The 22,573-nt window shown below is 41.5% G+C and overlaps 1 protein-coding gene across 4 annotated transcripts in view; it reads left to right on the top strand.

Annotated features, from left to right (window-relative positions):
• KCNQ4 (potassium voltage-gated channel subfamily Q member 4) overlaps positions 1-22,573 on the top strand; it is a 183,586-nt gene that overhangs the window by 100,056 nt on the left and 60,957 nt on the right. For all 4 annotated transcript variants that reach the window (XM_063456365.1, XM_063456360.1, XM_063456370.1 and 1 more), the window contains exon 3: positions 18,817-18,943. In XM_063456365.1, coding sequence (XP_063312435.1) covers positions 18,817-18,943 — 127 coding nt within the window. The remainder of the gene's footprint in view (positions 1-18,816; positions 18,944-22,573) is intronic.

Here is a 22,573-nt window from a genome sequence, read left to right as displayed (position 1 = left end):
GGGGTCTTGCAGGGTCTAGCAAGCTATTAACATAGCAGGGGATAAGAAAATCTTAATTAAATAGAACTTGCAATAAGGAAAGCCTTAATAGGGCTCTCTTTACAGGAAGTGTTTATGGAATGCTGTGCAAGTCACATGCAGGGAGGTGTGACTAGGGTTCATAAACAAAGGGATTTAACTCCTAAATCGCAGAGGATTGTGCAGTGAGGCTGCAGGGGCATGTTCTACACACCAAACTGCTTCCCTAAGCTAAAGTTGTTCAGGTGACTATAGTGTCCCTTTAAGTCGTGTGTAATAGAACCTCTGCACTAAGGAGATTGTGCCTTAATGCAGTACCACCAAGGAGAACAGTCCAGAAGTCCCCAAAGCATTTTTAGCGGAATGTATGCCGCCCCTCCCATGAAGGGCCATGCTCCCCTTGGAAATCCATCTCCTATGAGTGGACTGTGCGCCAGAGGGATGAGTGGGTTCGGTTTCGGTGATAGGTGTGGAACGTCTCGAATCTGCTTTCACGTCTTGAGAGTGTCTCTCCACCTCAGATGTGTTGTGGTCTCCAGGGTTCCACACTGCTTAATGTAAGGCTGAGCCAGCTGTCCCCCTCTCCAAAGGTACCCATTGTCTGTGATTTAAAGCCACATGCCAGTCCAAGATTCTCTGGAGGACAGTCGCTTGATGGTACTTTCGAAGGTCTGGTAGGGCTAGACCAAGCCACAAACTCGGTAGGCATAGAAAGTCGTGTTGCAGCCGGGGTCTCTCACCCCTCCTTCCCCCCCATACATATTGTAAATTAGAAGATCGCAGTGTGGAGAAGAATGTTTTTGGAAGAGCTGTTGGCACCGTCTGATACAAGTAAAGTAATCTAGGTAGGATATTCATTTTGACAGCCCAGCCAGGAGAGCGTTGTGGATTTCCAGTGTTACAGGTCCAGTTGAATTTGCCGCAGCAGTGGTGCAAAGTTCCGGTGATAAAGGTCGGCTAGGTCTCTAGACACGTATATCCCAGGTATTTAATCTGGGTATCGCACAATTTAAATGGGAAGTTCGATTTTAGTTGGTTATTTTCTTCCTGAGGTATTGAGAACTTGCATTTTGCCAAATTGAGTTTTAGCCCAGATAACGCCCCATATTTCACAATCTCAGCCATCAGGCAAGGTAGCGTGGTTCAGGGCTGAGTGGTAAAAAAACAATACATTATCAGCATATGCCGCAATTTTGTGCTGGTGACCTTGCCATTAAAATACATGACCCGGTTCCAGGGTCAGTGCGAATAACAGAGGGGAGAGTGGGCACCCCTGTCTAGTCCCGTTGCGGATCTGAAAGGTGTCTGTCATTAACACGAACCCGAGCGTTTGGCACACTGTATAGCGCCGCAATCCAGGTCAGAAGATTAGGCCCAAAACCCATGGCCCATAGCGCCTTCAGCATAAAGGTCTAATCCACCCGGTCGAAAGCCTTTTCTGCATCGTTACTATCCCTCTCTTTGTGTCCCGGGATGAATCCTGTCTGGTCCAGGTGTATCCAGTTTGGTAGGACCCAGCACAACCTGGTGGAGAGGACCTTTGTGAATAGCTTGGCATCCACGTTCAGGAGGGAGAATAGCCTGTAGCTCCCACATATCTTGGGATCATTTCCCGCTTTGGGTAGGACAGCTATCATGGCCGCGAGGGATTACGGGCGGAATTGGCCCCCATCTGTCAAGTGGTTGAAAGCTTTGGTCAGTCTCGGAATCAGAATGTCTCCGTATTTCTTGTAGTATTCTAGTGTCACGCCATCTGGTCCTGGTGCTCTGCCCGTCTTTGCGGATTTGATTGCTAGTTTGACTTCTTCCTCAGTAATAGGAGAATCCAAATGTTCTGTGTCCGCTCGTGAGACGTCCACCTGGGGGAATTAGTTTAGATATCGCTGTATTTGTTGAGTCATGTCTTGAGGGTTGCTGCGGTTACCGGCATCTAGCAGGTTATACAAGAACGAGTAGAATTGCGCAAATAATTTTGTGATGTCTGAAGGGAGTTTTGACGTTGCGCCAGAACGCAACTTTTTTCTGTGTACATGGTTTAATGTTTGTTGGCCACGCAACATGCGAGCGAGGAGCTTACCTCCCTTGTTGTCGTGGATGTAATAAATATTCTTTGATCGCTGAATGGTTCGGTAAGGTCGTTGGGTGAGGAGCATTACCAATTGTCGCCTAGTGTCAAGTAACTTCTTATAGACCTGCACCACGCCAGACCTTTTGTGTTCAGCTTCAAGGTTGGATATGGTATAGATCAGGGAGTTTAACATTAATTGGGAATCTTTCTTCTTTTTGGAGGGCAGGTGGATCATCATACCCTGAATAGTCGGTTTATGTGCCTTCCACAAAGTTGTGTTAGAGATATAGTCTTAAGTGCTTTCCGCGAAGTAGGCCAAAAGCGAATGTTCGATCTGTTCATGGATGTTCAGGTCTAGTTATAAGGAATCATTTAGCCTCCAGGCTCTTGTCTTCGGTACATGTAGCGTAGAGTCTATTTGGACCGGACAGGGTTATGATCCGACCAGGTTGAGGCGTCAATGTCAGCTGATCGTAAACTATCTAGTCCCTCTTGCTGGATGAAGAGGTAATCGATGCGTGAATATCTGCCATGTATAACTAAATAGTGTGAGTAGTCCTTATCAGCGTGGTGCAGTGTCCTCCAACAGTCCACTAATCGCAGGTTACGTAGTACCTTGGAGAAGCAATAAACACACGACACAGATGGTTGTGAGTCCAGAATTACTTCTGCTAGTTTATTCAAAGTAGGGTGCATTTATACACAATATTGTTGCAGCTTAACTTGAAGGTTAAAAAATAAGTTGGTTAAAAGTAGGTGTATTTATACACAATATTGTTACAACTTAGCCTGAAGGTTTAAAAATAAATAATGTAGTTAAAGATAGGAGAGTCAAAAGATAAAATTAGTTAATGTGGTTACATATTTCGTAAGATAGGAAGGTCGCAAGATAAAATAAGCTAGAAAAACCGTTACACAATGTACAGATTCCACCAAGTGCTCCGGTGGAGGCTAGAGTACACAGAGAACGCAACTTATGCTGAGACGTATATAGCACTTTACAGAGAAAAAGTTAATTACATATAAAGAGCATCAGATGTAGGCCTTAATTACGCTGAACATTGGAATCAAGATATATTCCCTAACAGTATGTCCCGTATGGCTGGTTGCGGTATGCAACTGTGGCCAGTTGTTATGTATCTATATATATGTATATATACCCTGTTCCAAATTATTATGCAAATTCTATTTAAGTGTCACAAAGATTAAATATTTAATTTTTCAGTTTAACTCATGGATGGCATTGTGTCTCAGGGCTCTTTGGTGGAGTCATGCTTTGGGACGGAATCATGGGAAGAGAGCTGGTCGGCCCCTTTAGGGTCCCCGAAGGTGTAAAGATGACCTCTGCAAAGTACTGTATATACTCGAGTATAAGCCGACCGGAATATAAGCCGAGGCCCCTAATTTTACCCCAAAAAACTGGGAAAACTATTGACCCGAGTATAAGACTATTGACCCGAGTATAAGACTAGGGTGGGAAATGCAGCAGCTACTGGTAAATTTCTAAATAAAATTAGATCCTAAAAAAAATATATTAATTGAATATTTATTTACAGTGTGTGTATAATGAATGCAGTGTGTGTGTATGAATGCAGTGTGTGTATGAATGCAGCGTGTGCGTATGAGTGCAGCGTGTGTGTATGAATGCAGTGTGTGTATGAATGCAGTGTGTGTATGAATGCAGTGTGTGTGTATGAGTGCAGTGTGTGTGTATGAGTGCAGTGTGTGTGTGTATGAATGCAGTGTGTGTATGAGTGCAGTGTGTGTATGAGTGCAGTGTGTGTGTGTGTATGAATGCAGTATGTGTATGAGTGCAGCGTGTGTATGAATGCAGTGTGTGTATGAATGCAGTGTGTGTATGAGTGCAGTGTGTGTATGAATGCAGTGTGTGTGTATGAGTGCAGTGTGTGTGTGAAGTGTGTGTGTATGAGTGCAGTGTGTATGAGTGCAGTGTGTGTATGAATGCAGTGTGTGTGTATGAGTGCAGTGTGTGTATGTGTATGAGTGGAGTGTGTGTATGTGTATGAGTGCAGTGTGTGTGTGTGTGTGTGTGTGTGTTGCAGAGCCTTGGTGGGGGGTGGGCAATTTTATTATTTTCTTTAATTATTTTAATTTTTTTATATTATTATTTATTATTATTATTTTTAATTTAATTCAATTATTATTATTTTATTATTATTATTATATTTTTTTTTCGCACCCCTCCCTGCTTGATATATGGCAGGGAGGGGGGCTCTCCTTCCCTGGTGGTCCAGTGGCATTGGCAGTTCAGTGGGCGGGAGAGGGGGGCTGTCAGAGCTGTAACTTACCTCTCCTGTCAGCTCCCTCTTCCTCCGGGCCGTCCGGTCAGCGCGGCTCTCGCGAGATTTACACTGGGAGCTGACCGAGGTGCTGAACGGACGGCGCGGAGGAGGAGGGAGCTGACAGGAGCTGCAGGAGAGGTAAGTAACAGCTCTGACAGCCCCCACAGCCCCTGTCTGTATTATGGCAAAGCAAATTGCCATAATACAGACTATTGACTCGAGTATAAGCCGAGTTGTGGAAAAAATGTGCTGAAAAACTCGGCTTATACTCGAGTATATACGGTATGTGGAGTTTCTGTATAAAGAAGAAAAAAATACATAAAAAATACAAATACACCTAACCAACTCAATGGTAGGAATATGCAGAGGTACTTAACTGCGTGTAAGATGGATACAGCTTCCCAAGAGGTTTCCCCCAAACGAACCTCAAATACAGATATGTGAATGAACAAAAATGGGATACAGCTGGATGACTAAAAAACAAAAGAATACATAGCACATAGTGAAGTACAATAACAATAATTGGATTTAACCCATAATGATTGCACTCATGAAATAGTGTAGAGTAATGCGCCTTTAAGCCCACAAGGGGCTGAAGTAGTGTTCGCCTTCCACGGATAGGTTACTCTGTCTTTCCAAGAAATGGGAGTATGCCAGTTGGAATGTAAAAACCTTTTTTTATTCAAAGGCAATAGATAGCCTTAATCAAAAATCAATAGATAAAATTTAAAATTAACTGCAATCTAACGCCTTTCGTCCATACAACTTGGACTTCCTCAGAGATAATTATGCAGTTTAAACAATAATATAAAATACAAAGCATGCATAATCCCACCCCCAACAGAGTCCCTTAAATACAACCAGTCCGTGTGTTGATTGGAGAATTATCTCCTGGAAACACCTTTCCAATAAGGAAATATTGCCTCCAGATGGTTTTCACCTAAAAAGTTTGCGGCAAAAATCAGCTGTTGTCCGTCCGTCCGTCTGTATATTATTACTTTGCGTTCCAAATGTCCGTTTCCGGTTGCGTTCCACATACGTATTTCCGGTTGCGGATGGCAACAAACGTCATGGACGCTGACGTTGCATTCCAAGACTCGATATATGCGTTCCAAATAAAAAACCACTCAAATGGCTGGATAACTAAAAGTAATCTCGGAATAATGACAGCAATCAGTAAACAGACTCTCATATTACAAATTGAGACATATGTATAACAAAAAAATGCCATCATCCAATAGAGCAATGAGATTTACATCCTCTGACGAATTCTAACCAATATAATGAAAATATATAAATTACAAAAAGAAAAATAGTGAAATATAATTGAAAATAAATATGAAAATAAAATGAAAATAAAAATAAATAATAATAAAAATGAATGTAAATGAAAATAAAAATAAAAATAAATATAAATGATAATAAAAATGAAAATGGAAATAAATAATAATGATAATAAAAATAAAATTAAATTTAAAAATGAAAATGAAAAAATAAAATGAGTATAAATAATAATAAGAATAAATATAAAAATAAAAAACACATTTTGAATATAAAAATATAAATCTAGAGAAAAATCTATATGGCAGAAGAGTGTGTGGAAATCCCCCCTTGGATAAAAGAACATTTATAGATAAAAGGAAAATAACATTATACCATAAAGCTAGCCAGATCCACATCTATATTTAAACCCTTGGGTGCCAGGGTATCCAATTGGTAAATCCAATAGGTCTCCCGTTGTGCTAATTTCAATTCCCTATTTCCTCATCTCCAATGGGAGGGTACATGTTCTATACCACAACCCTTAAAATCTATCCAATTAAAGGCCTGGCATGTGTTACAGTGAACTGGCACTGAATGAGTTGTTATGCCTTTCCTTATGTGTGAGTGCAATCATTGTGGGTTAAATCCAATTATTGTTATTGTACTTCACTATGTGCTATGTATTCTTTTGTTTTTTAGTCATCCAGCTGTATCCCATTTTTGTTCATTCACATATGTGGAGTTTCTGACTGACCACTTTCTTCCCTGGTACAGAAGGAAGAACTATGCTTTCCATAATAATATCATCTTCATGCATGACAATGCACCATCTCATGCTGCAAAGAATACCTTTGCATCAATGGCTGTTATGGGGATAAAAAGAGAGAAAGTCATGGTGTGGCCTCCATCCTCCCCTGACCTCAATTCTATTGAGAACCTTTGGAGCATCCTCAAGCAAAGGATCTATGAGGGTGGGAGGCCGTTTACATTCAAACAGCAGCTTTGGGAGGCTATTCTGACATCTTGCAAACAAATTCAAGCAGAAACTGTCCAAAAACTCACAAGTTCAATGGATGCAAGACTTGTGAAGCTGCTATCAAATAAGGGGTCCTATGTTAAAATGTAACGTCACCTGTTAAAATTTTGTTATAAGTTTGATTGAAATAGCTTTTGATTTCAGTAAAAATGCTGCAAACACAACAAATGACAATTTTCAGTTCTTTACAACCTATAAAGTGTTTTGAAACTTACTGTGCGTAATAATTTGGAACAGTGCATTGTGAGTTTTTTATGTTTAAAAACAATACTGTTATCATTAGGAGGTTTGTTCAATAAAATTTGAATTGTAGTCTTAATAGTTGATAACATGGGAATTATGCTGACTGTTATTTACATCAATTATTTAGGTAAATGAGAAAAATATCATTTGCATAATAATTTGGAACAGGGTGTAGCTATATATAAATATAAAAAAATATATATATATATATATACACACATGTAAAATACAGATAAAATTTGTATCTTGTAATACCTTTTTTTATTGGACTAACAGAATTTTTTTTTTTAAATTCGATACACGGCTTGAACATTTGCATACGTATTCTATATATAACCAATAGATAAGTGTCTCTCATTCCGAAAGTACATGGGAATGCATTAATCAAGCACATTTTTTTTTTTTTTAATTCTTTAATTTTTGTGTGCAAGAGTTCACAGGTATGCCGTGGTGCCACAATAGCAGTCACGTGCGCTTTTTCAACATACATTACACATATGGCACATAGAAGGTCTGCACATTTTTATATAATGATAATGATAAGGTAGTTAAGCATGTGGTGCTCCCACTATATTCCCTGCTAGCATATTCAGTTTAAGCTATTGTAGCATAAGAGCAGGTTTAGCTTATTTAGCTTATAATTACGATTTGTTTCACAAGAGATTGTATGATACATGGTTAAAGATATACAGGCTGTAGTCATCTGAGTGTGTGATTTCTAGTGTGTCGTTGGGGAAGGTTGTTTAACTCTGGCTTGGTCTGCCTCGGGCGCCATTCTGGAGTGTGTGGAGGTCTGTGGGGTTGGTTGCCTTCGCTACCCTGGACGGGTCTGTATAGTGACTAATGGTTGCGGCTTGTGTGCGTTGTAGTTATCTGCAGTAGTGTGTGTCTGCCGTGGGTAGTGACTTGTGTCACATGTATGTGTTGATTTTGCCTACTGATTGTGCTGGTTTGCTGCTATGTATGTCCTAGTGTGTATGTGTCTGCGGGTACCGTCATTTGCAGCGTGTGCAGGGCTGGGACAGTGTTTTAATGTCCATCTTGAGTCCAGGAACAACGTCCATCATGAGCTGGGTCTTAGTCTCGGTAGTAGGCGCCTAGGGCCGCAGAGGACCTGGCAGCAAAGTCCATTTGCGCTTTTCTCAGGGCGGTGGGCACTTCTGGGGGTCTGTTTCTGCCACTTGTGATGTGGGTGCTTCCTTTGAAAGCCGCTGTCCTCCCCATGTACGGGTAACTGTGCATCTCGATGCGGGGTGTCCCCCTGTGTTGCCGGGTCTGCTGTTTCCTAGAATGCAGATTATGGGCAGCTGCAGTCTGGGAGGGCTCCTGTGGCAAGGTGACGTGGTTGCGCTGGTTCCCCTCGTTTCCCGCCCTTTGCTTTGCAGTTTGCGAGTACTTGCCGGTGTTTGTAGCCGTTTGTGGTAATTTGCTGACCCGTCGTGAGGGCTTGTGTCGTCTACCAACCGGCCCCTTCGCATGGCGGGCCCTGCAGTACCGGGTGTGTCTTTTTTCTCGTGTCCGCGTGGTTGCGGGCTGTCCGCCATTTTGGATTGCCTGTGGGCTGTGCTTTGTGGCCCGGCGTGCATTTGAGCACGGCAAATAGCATTGGTGGTCGCCCGTGGGGACCGGGATAACCCCCACCGGTCCAAAGGGGGGGGGGGGATCGCAGGACGCCGTTCGGAGACCTTGGGGGAGCGGCCGCCTCCCCCCAGCTCAAGCTCGTGTAGGCCCCAGGCCTTGGTCGGGTTACTCCGGTGCCATACCGTGGCATGATTGGCATCACTGTGTGTGTGTCCATCTTGTGGGCAGTTTGGTTGCAGTTTTGGGTCGATGGCTGCTTGTGGCACTGAGTTGGCTCCGATTCTCTGGCCCAGATACTGGAGCTCAGACAAAACATGTCTGATCTGTTCAGCAGTCAGGCTCCGCCCCCATCAAGCACATTTTTAATATATCTAAGGTATACTTTTTGTAGCCGTCTCTATGTTTGCTCTATGGCGCTCAACACCAACAAAACATTTTTAAAATATCAAACGTAAAGAGATGACTTATAGGGAGGGAGGTATCTAGCACGGTTGCTATATCGTAACCTCTATGTCCCCTCCGGGGCTTCTAAGTTACAACTCCACTTCACCTTATATCTGATGCTGTGGATGGGCGCAGCGTCTGCGTATTTCCATCTATCTATGTGGTCTTTAGTCTACATTTAAGCCCCCTTTTTAAGAGGTAAGTTCTCGAATTTGCTCGGACATCCCGTGGTGGGTACCAATAATAGGTCATATAGGCATCTCAAATTGCGTTTCAATCGCTATTACGTGCTAGCTCCTACCTCTAAGAAGAGATGAAAGGATAAGTAAAGATAGAATAGATAGTAAAGACCTGAGAAGAAGAGAGGGGGTGGGGGTGGGGGGGGGGGTTGGGTATTCAACATGTAGTTTACCTGCCTAGTCGTGTTGATGCCTAGTGTCCCAATGTGCAATTTTCCCATGGTTCCCAAATCTTCTGGTAATTTTTTGAGGTGCCTCTGATCCTAGCTGTTAGGTCATCCATTAAGTGTGAACAGAATGTTTTTAATGGAAAGCTTTCGGGAGAACCTCCCTTTCTCAAGTCCAAAGCATTTCTGAGCAAGACGACACATAGAATTCAAAGTTGAGTTGAGATAAGACACAGGTTTGATAGAGAATAGACACCATTCTTGCAGAGGGTCGTAAATATCTTGTGTGAAGATCACAGAGTGATTTGGGGAGAGAGAGAAAAAAAAAAAAAAACAGTGCAGAAGATGGTGCTAGAAGGGGAGTGTAAAAAAAATTAAATACTTATATTAAGAATGCATGAATTCCCATCCAAGAGTTACAGGATAGGCATGAAGGCCTATATCCAGCATAAAAAGACACATGTAGTGTATATAAGTATACACAAGTACATACACACTATACACAAGTACATACAACAATATACATATAAATACAACCAAATGCCGGAATTTATGTACATGCACACTTACACATACATCCACACACAAGTACCAATACATCTACCTACACATATACCAATATATGCATATGTACACATACACCCACTCACATATGCATACATGTATGCATGTATATCCACACTATATACATACATACACACACACACAAATATATATGTTTATGTCCAGATGAAAGTTCTAATGTGAACTGAAAAGTTGACCTTCTGTGGGATCTTCAATAAAGAAAATCTTATTTTTTCACAAGACCTAGAGTGCTGGCTACCTTTATGTTTTTGGTATATATATATATATTTCCATATATATATCTATATATATGTATATGTATACTTATACACATAAACACATGAACACGTATACATATACATACAAACAAACACATACATACATGCACATGAACTCTTATACACAAATATAAATGCACAGTCACATATATAAGCATTCATGCATAAGAGTATGGGAAAGCATAGGTCTACACTAGTGCTTTGTATATTGATAGAATAAACATATTGGAATGCATTTTAAAGTGTTGATACATATGACAGAGCAGTACGATAATGTGGGAGAGTGTTCATGTAAAGTGTTGGTAGTGGGACAGGAAACCCAAATCAATATTTAGTACTCTATTCTTGCTGTTAAACAATTTGATCATTCTGGTTTCAAAAGTTTTTCTTTCTTAGGTATTTTTAAAACCCCCTTTCAGTACTTTGATTTTTAGGTCCTTCATTGAGTGGCCAGGCTGGGTAAAATGGTGTCCCACAGGAGTGCAGTTCTTTGTGGTGTTTAACCCCTTAAGGACCAAACTTCTGGAATAAAAGGGAATCATGACATGTCACACATGTCATGTGTCCTAAAGGGGTTAATGGAGTGTCTGTGCATATTCATTCTGCCATTTAATTGCTAGGTGGTTTGCCCAATGTAGCATCCTAGGTAGCATTTGGTGCATTATATCATGTATACCACATTGTTAGATGTGCAGGAGTATGAACCTTTAATGCTGTAGGTTTTATTGTTGTGTGTGGCTGTGTTGTCTGTGCATATGTGCTGACACAGTTTGCAGCGAGGTTTTTTGCATTGACTGGTCCCGTTTTCTTTATACTTCCCATCAGTGGGCAGCTTCCTGTTGATTAATTTTTGTTGGAGGTTTGGTGGTTGTCTAAAGGCCAAAATGGGTGTTTCAGAGAAAACAGAGGTAACACCCCTGAAACACCCATTTTAATGTGTATAAACTGAAAAATGTAATGTTCTATATGTGACCCTGAAGCTTTTCAAAACACCATAAAACCTGTACATTGGGGGTACTGTTTTACTCGTGAGACATCACCAAATACAAATACCGTATATACTCGAGTATAAGCCGACCCGAATATAAGCCGAGGCCCCTAATTTTATCCCAAAAAACTGGGAAAACTTATTGACTCGAGTATAAGACTAGGGTGGGAAATGCAGCAGCTACTGGTAAATTTCTAAATAAAATTAGATCCTAAAAAAAATATATTAATTGAATATTTATTTACAGTGCGTATGTGTGTGTGTATGAGTGCAGCGTGTGTGTATGAGTGCAGTGTGTGTATGAGTGCAGTGTGTGTATGAGTGCAGTGTGTGTATGAGTGCAGTGTGTGTGTGCATGAATGCAGTGTGTGTGTGTATGAATGCAGTGTGTGAATGCAGTGTGTGCAGGGCCGGTGCAAGGATATTTGCCGCCGTAGGCAAAAAAAATTTTGCCGCCCCCTCCCCCCCCCCATATGTCCTGACTTCCCCTCCTCCTCCCTCAGTGGTCCTTACCTCCCCACCCCCGTGTTCCTTCACCCCCCCCCCAGTGGTCCTGACTCACCCCTCCCCTAGTGCTCCTTACCCTCCCCTCCCCTAGTGGTCCTTATCCCACCCCTTCCCTCTCATAGTGGTCCTTATCCCCCTTCTCCCTCCCATAGTGTTCCTTATCCCCCCCCATCCCTCCCATAGTGGTCCATATACCCCCCCTCCCTCCCATAGTGGTCCTTATACCCCCCCTCCCTCCCATAGTGGTCCTTATCCCACCCCCTCCCTCCCATAGTGGTCCTTATCCCACCCCCTCCCATAGTGGTCCTTATCCCCCCCTCCCTCCCATAGTGGTCCTTATCCCCCCCCTCCCTCCCATAGCGGTCCTTATACCCCCCTCCCTCCCATAGTGGTCCTTATACCCCCCCTCCCTCCCATAGTGGTCCTTATACCCCCCTCCCTCCCATAGTGGTCCTTATACCCCCCCTCCCTCCCATAGTGGTCCTTATACCCCCCTCCCTCCCATAGTGGTCCTTATACCCCCCCTCCCTCCCATAGTGGTCCTTATCCCACCCCCTCCCTCCCATAGTGGTCCTTATCCCACCCCCTCCCATAGTGGTCCTTATACCCCCCCTCCCTCCCATAGTGGTCCTTATACCCCCCTCCCTCCCATAGTGGTCCTTATCCCCCCCCTCCCTCCCATAGTGGTCCTTATACCCCCCCCCTCCCTCCCATAGCGGTCCTTATACCCCCCTCCCTCCCATAGTGGTCCTTATACCCCCCCCCTCCCTCCCATAGCGGTCCTTATACCCCCCTCCCTCCCATAGTGGTCCTTATACCCCCCCCCTCCCATAGTGGTCCTTACACCCCTTTTTTTTGTTATTAATTTTTTTTTTATTCTTATTATTTTTTTATTATTTCTTCTTATTTTATTTATATATTTTATTTTTCGTCCCCCCTCCCTGCTTGATATATGGCAGGGAGGGGGGCTCTCCTTCCCTGGTGGTCCAGTGGCATTGGCAGTTCAGTGGGGGGAGAGGGGGGCTGGCAGAGCTGTAACTTACCTGTTCTGCAGCTCCTGTCAGCTCTCTCCTCCTCTGCGCCGTCCGTGCAGCTCCTTCTATCAGCTCACACTGTAAGTCTCGCGAGAGCCGCGGCTCTCGCGAGATTTACACTGGGAGCTGACCGAGGTGCTGACCGGACGGCGCAGAGGAGGAGAGAGCTGACAGGAGCTGCAGAACAGGTAAGTTACAGCTCTGCCAGCCCCCCTCTCCCCCAGTCTGTATTATGGCAATGTAAATTGCCATAATACAGACCTTGACTCGAGTATAAGCCGAGTTGGGGTTTTTCAGCCCAAAAAATGGGCTGAAAAACTCGGCTTATACTCGAGTATATACGGTATGTGTATTTTATTGCAGTAGCAGCTAACAGTTTTAGCGCAAATTCCATGTTTTGTTTACGTTTTGATCACAACTCATACAACTGCCTCAGTCCTTGAAGGACCACTATAGGCACCCAGACCACTTCAGCTTAATGAAGTGGTCTGGGTGTGGTCTGGGTGCCAGGTCCATCTAGGGTTAACCCTGCCTGCTGTAAACATAGCAGTTTCAGAGAAACTACTATACTTACATATGGGTTAATCCAGCCTCTAGTGGCTGTCTCATTGACAGCCGATAGAGGCGCTTCCGCGCTTCTCACTGAGAAAATCACAGTGAGAAGATGCTGCTGCCCATAGGAAAGCATTGAGAATACTTTCCTATGGACTGACTGAATGCGCGTGCCGATGACGTCGGAAGGAGGAGGAGAGTCCCCAGCGCTGAGGGAGCCCGGCGCTTGATAAAGGTAAGATTTTAACCCCTTCCTCCCCCTTCAGCCCGGCGGGAGTGGGACCCTGAGGGGGGGGACGGACCTATTAACACTATAGTGCCAGGAAAACGAGTTTGTTTTCCTGGCACTATAGCAGTCCTTTAAGGGGTTAAAGAAGGGCTGTGAAGGGCTATTTCCTGGTATATGCCTTTAAATTACATGTGCTGTAATTAATGAGATCTCATGATGCATGATAAACTTTTATTTAAAATCTGCATATCTCTTACAGTTCAAAATGTTAGCATATTAAATAGCATAAAATATTTTTTTGTGCCTCCTGAGATTGTTTGGAATGAAGGTATCCTCGACTGCAGGGTCACATCTGTAGCAAACAGATGTGCATCTGCTTACAGTGCATGAGTGCATGTCTTGGATTGAGAATACATTTCCTCAAGCCAATTAAAAACGTGTAAAGCAAAAGGTAATGAAATTAACAAGCAAAAACAGGTGCTAGAAATATAAATTATAATTTTTGTCTTAAATTCCTATGAAATCATATTCTACTAGTTAAAAGCAATGTTATCAGATTGTTTTTAATCTACCAGGTCCTATAACGTATTATTTTGACAATACAAAATGAGCAATCCCATGTGCATTTTGATAAAGGGCAGGATCTGAAGCAGAAAAAAGGGGCATTCATTTTCAGATTCTCAGGATGGCATGCCAGGCATGCGCCTTAGCGGATTCCTGGAATGTGCGATTCCCATTACTGTGCCACAGGAAGGACAGCAATGACTACTGTTACTTGTTGTATGTTCTACCGCATCCTTGTCATCGACTGCTGGTAACGTTTGTCAGTTAGCGTACGCAATGTTTGTTTATTAAACTAAGAAGTGTACCAGGACTGCACAGATACCAAACATCTAATATTAAAGGGACACTATAGTCACAAAAACAACTTTAGCTTAATGAAGCTGTTTTGGTGTATAGATCATGCCTCTGTGGTCTCAATGCTCAATTCACTGCCATTAAGGCATTAAATCACATTCTTTCTGTTTTTGACGCCCTAACCACACCTCCCCTGGCTGTGACTGACAGACTGCATTTAAAAAATGTTTTCATTTTCAATCACATGTTATCTTATTTTAAAAGTTTTCATCTTCTGCACACAGGAGGCTCCTGCAGGGTCTAGCAAGATATTAACAGAGCAGGAGATAGAAATTCTAAATTAAACAGAATTCGCAATAAAGGAAGTGTAAACATTAGATGAAGCTTTACAGGAAGTATTTAGGAAGGCAGAGAATTGAGCACTGCAGGTGCATGATCCATACACCAAAAGTGTTTCATTAAGCAAAATGTGTTTTGTGGCTATAGTGTCCCTTTAAGTCCATGTTAGGAGGTTATCTTAAAAGTAAAGTCCCATTTGAAATCAGTGGAGAATCAGCTTGCAAGTGTCTTTATGCACCCCATTACATTTGAGCCTCTTTGTGTCCTTTTTGCCTCCTGTTTTTATTATCTGTACCTCTAATTTTAGTAGACTTAAAGATTAATTTTGTCATGAACTGCAGTTCGTCCAAATTTGGACTGATTGCGTAATCATTCAAATTCCCGAATACCCAGACGAAATGTAGCCATGAAACGTCATGAAAAAAAGGTCATGAAACAAACAAAACGTGTAAAGGCCAACAATGTTTGTTTTTAACTTGTGATTCAGGATTTCCATAAAAAGAGATGATTGTCATGAAAAAAGATAATAAATGGCTGGGGGCAGTCACTAAATGTTGATTTTATTCACACATAAAGTGAGAAGTGAACAAGAGGGAGAAAAGAAGTGAACAAGAGGGAGAAAAGGAGGAGCAGTAAATATCTCTCTCTCCCTATATATATATATATATATATATATATATATATCTATATATATATATATATCTATATCTATATATATATATATATCTATATATATATAGATATAGATATATATAGATATATATATATATATATATATATAGATAGATAGATAGATAGATACATATATATATATATATATATATTATATTTAGTAAACACATAATATATAAATATAGATTTTTATTTTACTGCTCCTCCTGTTTTTCTCTCTAATGGTTACTTTTTCCTCACTTGATCGGTGTAAAAATGAGCTTCTCAGTGTACTACAAATGTGTATTTAGCAGTAAACAGAATGGCCCGTTTTTGTCCCTTTTGATTAGTTAATGAAATTCGGCCGAACTGAACTGCTATATGGTCAAAATTCAGCTGTAACAAGTCATTATTTTTTCAGCACAAGTGATTGGGCTGAAAGAAATTTTCCGGCCATGCATTAGTCTGACTATTAGTATTGTTTTAAGGAACGTAACTGCAACCCTATTGTACAAGTACGATGCAAAAAACGAATTCAAATACTGAAAAAAACATTCAATACCCCCGGATTCTGTGCGATGCCTGAGGTATTTTGACATAAAGCAAGTATTCCCAATGCTGAGCAAGATCCCTGCTATACCCTCTGTGCTTGACAGTCATTATAAATGGGTTCATATGAGCAAAATAGGTCCCGATTGGGTACACTATGTCTGAAAACTCTTAGGGCAGAGTTCAAAATATGATACGTGGGACAGTGCAATATTCTAAAATAAGCCAACATGCACTATTTAATTCCCTTCTGTATCTGGAAACAGCTGTTTGTACTGTTGATGGCTTTACATAGACATGTGCAAACATTATTTAGTCAGCATTATGCCACTTTTGATACAAAGGTATTTTTAAGACTTCTTCTCTTGATACCTTAGAGATATCTGTTCACTTCGTGCCGTCCCCTTCGCAAAGCTTATGGAGACTATTTCACTGCAGCTGAGCTAGTACTTCCAGATTCTTGTTTTTTCACTAGACAACAATCTTTGGAGAGATGACAAATTGCAGAATTAAGGCCAAAATGGATAGTATGACATATTTAGTAAGTAGACATCCGTCATCTTTCACTTGGTGGCATTTCTGATTCATTCATACATTCTTTCCATAAACTCTGAGCACACATGCATATTCTGTGATGTTGTGTGTGTGAATTTATGTATGCCATCATGGAATTCCTGGCTTTTACATGGCATACTTGATTGTGTTTTGATAATTTTGTAAATTATGTAAATCAAAATAAATATATATATATCATTTTTTTACAAGAACAGCACAACTCATTTTTTATCTAGGTAATGGTTTGTGAAAAGAGTCTTGGTGGTGAAAATTAACTAGATGTTTGCTACAGTGTTAGTGCACTAACTTAATTCTCTTCTTTCAAAAGATTTAATAAATATAAAAAAAATACAGTACGGTCAGAGCTTTTATCAGATCATAAAAATAAATCTTGAAACGGAAGACAGTAAACATTGTTTAACCCCCGCTACAATTTTACATGACATTTAATCTGAAATCAAAAAATATCTGCTGATGAAAACAAACCCTGCTTCTGATACATTTGCAATGATATACTCTCCCCGTATTACAGTGTCCCCCCTTCTCAGTGTCACTAACAGCTGACGTCAGGAGTTTTTGTTCTGGAGACAAAGTCTAAATTAAGAAGTCCTTGTGTCTCTCCTTTGATTAAGCATAGTTGACTTTGTTTTTGGAAAGGTGTTGGAGATAGCAGAGGACACTTTGCTGAGGTTTGGGAAACCAGACCTTCCCTGTAGTGGTAGATCAATATGATGGAAGGGTGGATCAGTGTCATGTGAATAGCCCTAACACTCATAATAGCTTTACCCTTCTCATCTTCCATTGTTTACGGGGGCTGTCTGAAAGATCCTGGAGTTACCCCACCAATCAAACATTGTCTCACAAAACATGTCTGTTTTGTGTCTCGTTTCTTTATCTTTACAATGACGTGATAGATGCTGTTTTGTAAATCATAGCGATATTGGTTATATTTTGGAGAGAAAAAAATTGCACTTTCAGAGAATTATGATCTCACATAAGTTTTAAAAGGAATATGCATACTATCATCTAAATATCTATAATAACACTTCCTGTTTCCTAAATGAAACCATTACCCTTACATGTTTTGTGTCATATCTGTTTAACCTCATCAGAAGAGGATTTTTTATTCTCATACGAGGAGTAGCTATTTTAGTCCAGCGATGCAAATCACAAATACTTATTTGCATTGATACAGTCTTGTGAGACATTTTAGTTATTAACTCCAAAGTATGAAGGAAGCGTCTCTAAATGCTTAAAGGGACACTCTAGGCACCCAGAGTAGTCTTTGTGCTGTGACCCTTTTGCACTTAGTACTGCATTGTAAAGCCACCAGAGGGCTTCTGGAATCCAAACTGACTTTTGGTCCATTATCTGACACTGGACGTCCTCATGGACCTCCAGTGTCAGACTTTCCCCATAGGAAACACTCCAGGAGCCTATAGTGCCAGGAAAACGGGTTTGTTTTCCTGGCACTATAGGATCCCTTTAATGTTTTAAAATTATGTCCGTATAACAAAAGGAATTACAAGACACTGTATACTCCACATATACCCCATAATTTATTTAATAAGAATAAAATACTGTAAGGGGAAAATTGAAAATAAGCATAGATTTGGACATGCAAATTGCAATTCCCAAATATTAAACCATTGATAGCTAAATATATACACTTTACCACTAACTAAGCACAAAATCAAAATGTCTACTTAATCCAAACCATACGATGAAATTATAAAAAAAAAAAAAAATAACTCCTGCGTTTGAGAATAAATTATGCATTTTTAAATACGATAAAGTAAGTTAGGAATGGGTTTTGGGGACATTGTAGCTTACGGCTCTGTGTCTCTTGGCCTCACGGTTGTAGAGCAAGGAGGAGCAGGATGCATTAAGGGGTTAAGTACTCACAAAGTCATTGTTTACAAACATCAGAAACATGTGACCCAATCTGCACATGTGATTTGCTGCAGCAGGAATTCTGCTGTTTCATGAGCTGATAATTTGAAAAGGTATTATCTTCTCCTCTATATATAATGGTATGCAGTCTCATGCAAATACCTGCACCTCATTCTCCAGTGCATTACAAATACATGTAATTATTATTATTATTATTGCCATTTATATAGCGCCAACAGATTCCGTAGCGCTTTACAATATTATTGTAAAATATAAATATAAAATATAATTGTTGTAAAATTGTCCCTTCACAGCCAAAGCTATGCCCTGCTCTCCTTTATTGTGCCAAGGCTGAAACTTTTCATTTTAATTTTTTCCTTTTCATCTTAATGCTCTTTACATTTTAGCATGGCATGTTTACTAACCCACCTTATTTCTTTTTGTTGTGGTCATTAAGGAATTTGTAATGATCGTGGTGTTCGGCATGGAGTACGTAATCCGAATCTGGTCTGCTGGATGTTGCTGCCGGTACAGAGGCTGGAAGGGGCGACTAAGATTTGCCAGGAAACCTTTCTGTGTAATTGGTAAGATGCCAGAAACCAATTGACATGCATTTTGTGTGTGCCTTCTGTTAATGTTATCTCACTTTATTGCATTCAATCTTTGGCTATCCAGCTATAGACATACTTTAACTCCCAGTATCCTCTGACAGACAAAGACACATTGTGCAGAGCTAGTGCACTGACAGTTTGTTGTCCACCCCATAATATTTGTTTTACTTTGTTATATAGCTGATTGGTTTGTAGGATGTATAATTTGGTGGTTAAAGGGATACTATAAAGGGATACTTCCCTCCTCCCCCCCTCCACATTCAATAGTGGGTTAAAAACCCTTTAGTTACTTACCTTATCCCAGCACTGGGTAGATGGGGAAAAATCTGACGCTGGATGTCCTTATGCAGAGTGTGAGGATGTCCAGCGTCAGATACCAAAGGCCAGTTTCAATCCAGTAAACGCCCCTGTGGCTGTATAAGTGTCAATGATGTCAATGATGTATCAATGTCAATGAGCTGAAGTAGTCTGGGTGCCTATAGTGTCCCTTTAAGGGCAAGTTTTGTTAGCTTGCCCAATAGTCACTGGTGATCGCCAATAGAATTGACTAATAGTGCTTTCACTTTCATTCAGGCAGAGTGAATCAGGAAACTCTCCTATAATCTGCACTTTTATGTCCTTGTCCCATATTGTTCTTTCCCCTCCTCCCCTGTCCCATAGTGTTATTTCCCCTCCTCCCCTGTCCCATAGTGTTCTTTCCCCCCCCCCCTCCCCTGTCCTATAGGGCTCTTCCCCCCCCCACCCCCCCAAAAATTTTTTTTTTATATATATATATATTTTTTTTTTTTTTTTTTTTTTTTAATTTCAGCAAATTTGACCCGTTTCGGCTGAAAACGGGTCAAATTTGCTGAAATTTAAAAAGAAAAAAATAATAATATATATATATATATGATTTTTTGGGGGGAGAGGGTGTGGGGGGGGGGAGAAGAACCCTATAGGACAGGGGAGGGGGGGGGAAGAACACTATGGCACAGGGGAGGAGGGGAAATAACACTTGGGACAGGGGAGGAGGGGAAAGAACAATATGGGACAGTGGAGGGGGGAAGAACAAGATGGGACAGGGGAGGGGGGGAAGAACACTATGGGACAGGGGAGGGGGGAAAGAACAGTATGAGACAGGTGAGGGGGGGAAGAACACTATGGGGCAGGGGAGGTGGGAAGAACACTATAGGACAGGGGAGGGGGGGGGAAACACTCTGGGACAGGGGAGGATGGGAGAACACTATTGGACAGGGGAGGGGGAAAGAACACTATGAGACAGGTGAGGGAGGGAAGAACACTATAGGGCAGGGGAGGGGGGACACTATGGGATGGGGGGAGAACACTATTGGACAGGGGAGGGGGAAAGAACACTATGAGACAGGTGAGGGAGCTAAGAACACTATAGGGCAGGGGAGGGGTGGACACTATGGGACGGGGGGAGGACACTATAGGACAGGGGAGGGGGGGAAGAACACTATGAGACAGGTGAGGGGGGGAAGAACACTATGGGGCAGGGGAGGGGGGAGAACACGATGGGACAGGGGAGGGGAGAACACTATGGGACAGGGGAGGGGGAAGAACACTATGGGACATGGTGGTGGGTGAGAACACTATGGGACATGGTGGTGGGTGAAAACACTATGGGATGGGGGGAGAACACTATGGGACAGGGTGGGGGGAGAACACTATGGGACAGGGGAGGGGGGAGAACACTATAGGACAGGTAAGGGGGGGAACACTATGGGACAGGGGAGGGGGGGAAGAACACTATGGGACGGGGGGAGAACACTGGGATGGGGGAAAGAACACTGGTAAAGGGGAGGGGAGAAAAGAACATTAAAAAAGAGGGAGGGTAGAGGAACACTAGAGGGGGAGAGGGGGAGGGAGGAGCATTAAGCCGGGGTGGGGCACTAAAAGAGAAGGGAAGTTTTTCATATTAGATTAATGTAATTCATTAAAAAATCTAATATTAAAAAAAATCTTTGGAATAAAAACTTTTTTAAACTCATTTGGGGAAAAAAGTAATTTTCGGTTTAGCTTTTCAGCCAAGGGCAACCTGAATTTTCGGTTTCAGTTTCTGCCCAGAATTTTCATTTCGGTGCATCCCTAATTCTTACACCATCCTACAATGTCCAGTCAGTATAAATGCATGGTAAATGTTGTGGGACCAAAGGTCCCACAGGCATTTTTGTAATTCTAGCTTTCTTTTTAGCAGTTTTTCAAGTCCCTAAAATATTGATTTAAAATGCAATCTATGTATTGACGTTCTCTATGTGTGATCTTAGATATCGGTTTTAAGATTCAGTGTCCACTTTCTCTGTTCCACTGTCCCTTTCCTTCTACTTGTTTCCTCTTCTGCATCACTGTGTCTCCAGATGTTACAATTCCAAAGGGACAGAGCCTTTTGCCTCTCTTTGTGTTTACCGTCAGCAGAACAGCTGCAGAATGGGATCTTACCTCCCATTGTAGAGGTGGAGAGAGATATAAATGGGTGGGTAGGGGGAGATACTGCAGAGTTAGCACTGTCACAGGTAATGGATGGATTTTGTGTAAGGGAAAAGAAAGTGTTCAGCACAATTTAAACAATGAACGTCACCGCTTACTATGTAGAAGCCGAACTCTCCTCAAACTAACTGAGAATTCATGGAGACACTGGTACACAATAGTAGAAAGGAAGTAGGAGAAATTAACAGTCAGATAAGATGATGCTCCAGAATGACACAACAGAATGATCCCAGTTTGTCCTGTGTAAGTATGCCTTTGAATCCTGATATAATTTCATTCATAGATATGTGCCAATATGCAAACAATTGTAAAAAGAAAACACGTCTCACACATTTGGCTGACATTCTTATTTGACCTATTGCTTATTTTTTAAAGGCTCAAGAGGAAAGAATTGCTAGAAGAAGGGGGTTTGTAAAGACAATACGGTTCACTAAATATAGAAATTGTGGTGAATTGATATCCAAATTACAAAACGGGAACTAAAATGGACAATTTTAAAACGAAACACAAGAAGAACCAAAAAAACAGCTGAATTATAAATGAACATTTTTCACTCTTTTTATTCACTGCTCAGTATATAAAATAATGGGGAATTATTTAGATGATGGCTTTTAGCTAACACATTTTATGGGAAACCACCAGATATGTTTCAATATGCCCTTAAAAGAGCACGCACTAGTCACCATAATCACTACAACCCATTGCTGTGTTTATGGTGCGAGCATGCCCTGGCTCCATCCCCTGGTCCTGTGTCTAGCCGTGTTTGAGCAGAGACAGGTCCATTGCTTATCATGGTGAATGACATTTTTTGCTGAAGTCAAAGTTTGTCCACTATAGAGAAATTACATAAATGTGGTCTGAGCTGGGTAGAGCAGATGAGATTGACAGGGTTATTAACCTAACTGGGTATTGTAGTGAATTAACTAGGGAATTTCAGGCCAAAACAGCTGAGCTGGAAAACTTGCTGAATGTTGGGATTTAGCTATTTTGGCCTAAAATATGCAATCCCCTTGTTATTTCCTGACAGCAGGTTAGTGGATAACCCTAAAGGTCTTTCAAGTGAACCAAAAAAAAACAGTTTTCAGTCACAAGAGAGATGGAAAAAAACATAAAAAG

This window comes from Pelobates fuscus, chromosome 1, assembly GCF_036172605.1.
Source record: "Pelobates fuscus isolate aPelFus1 chromosome 1, aPelFus1.pri, whole genome shotgun sequence".
Classification (NCBI taxonomy): domain Eukaryota; kingdom Metazoa; phylum Chordata; class Amphibia; order Anura; family Pelobatidae; genus Pelobates; species Pelobates fuscus.
Note: the sequence above shows the minus strand (reverse complement) of the source record. Positions and strands in the feature narration are given on the sequence as shown.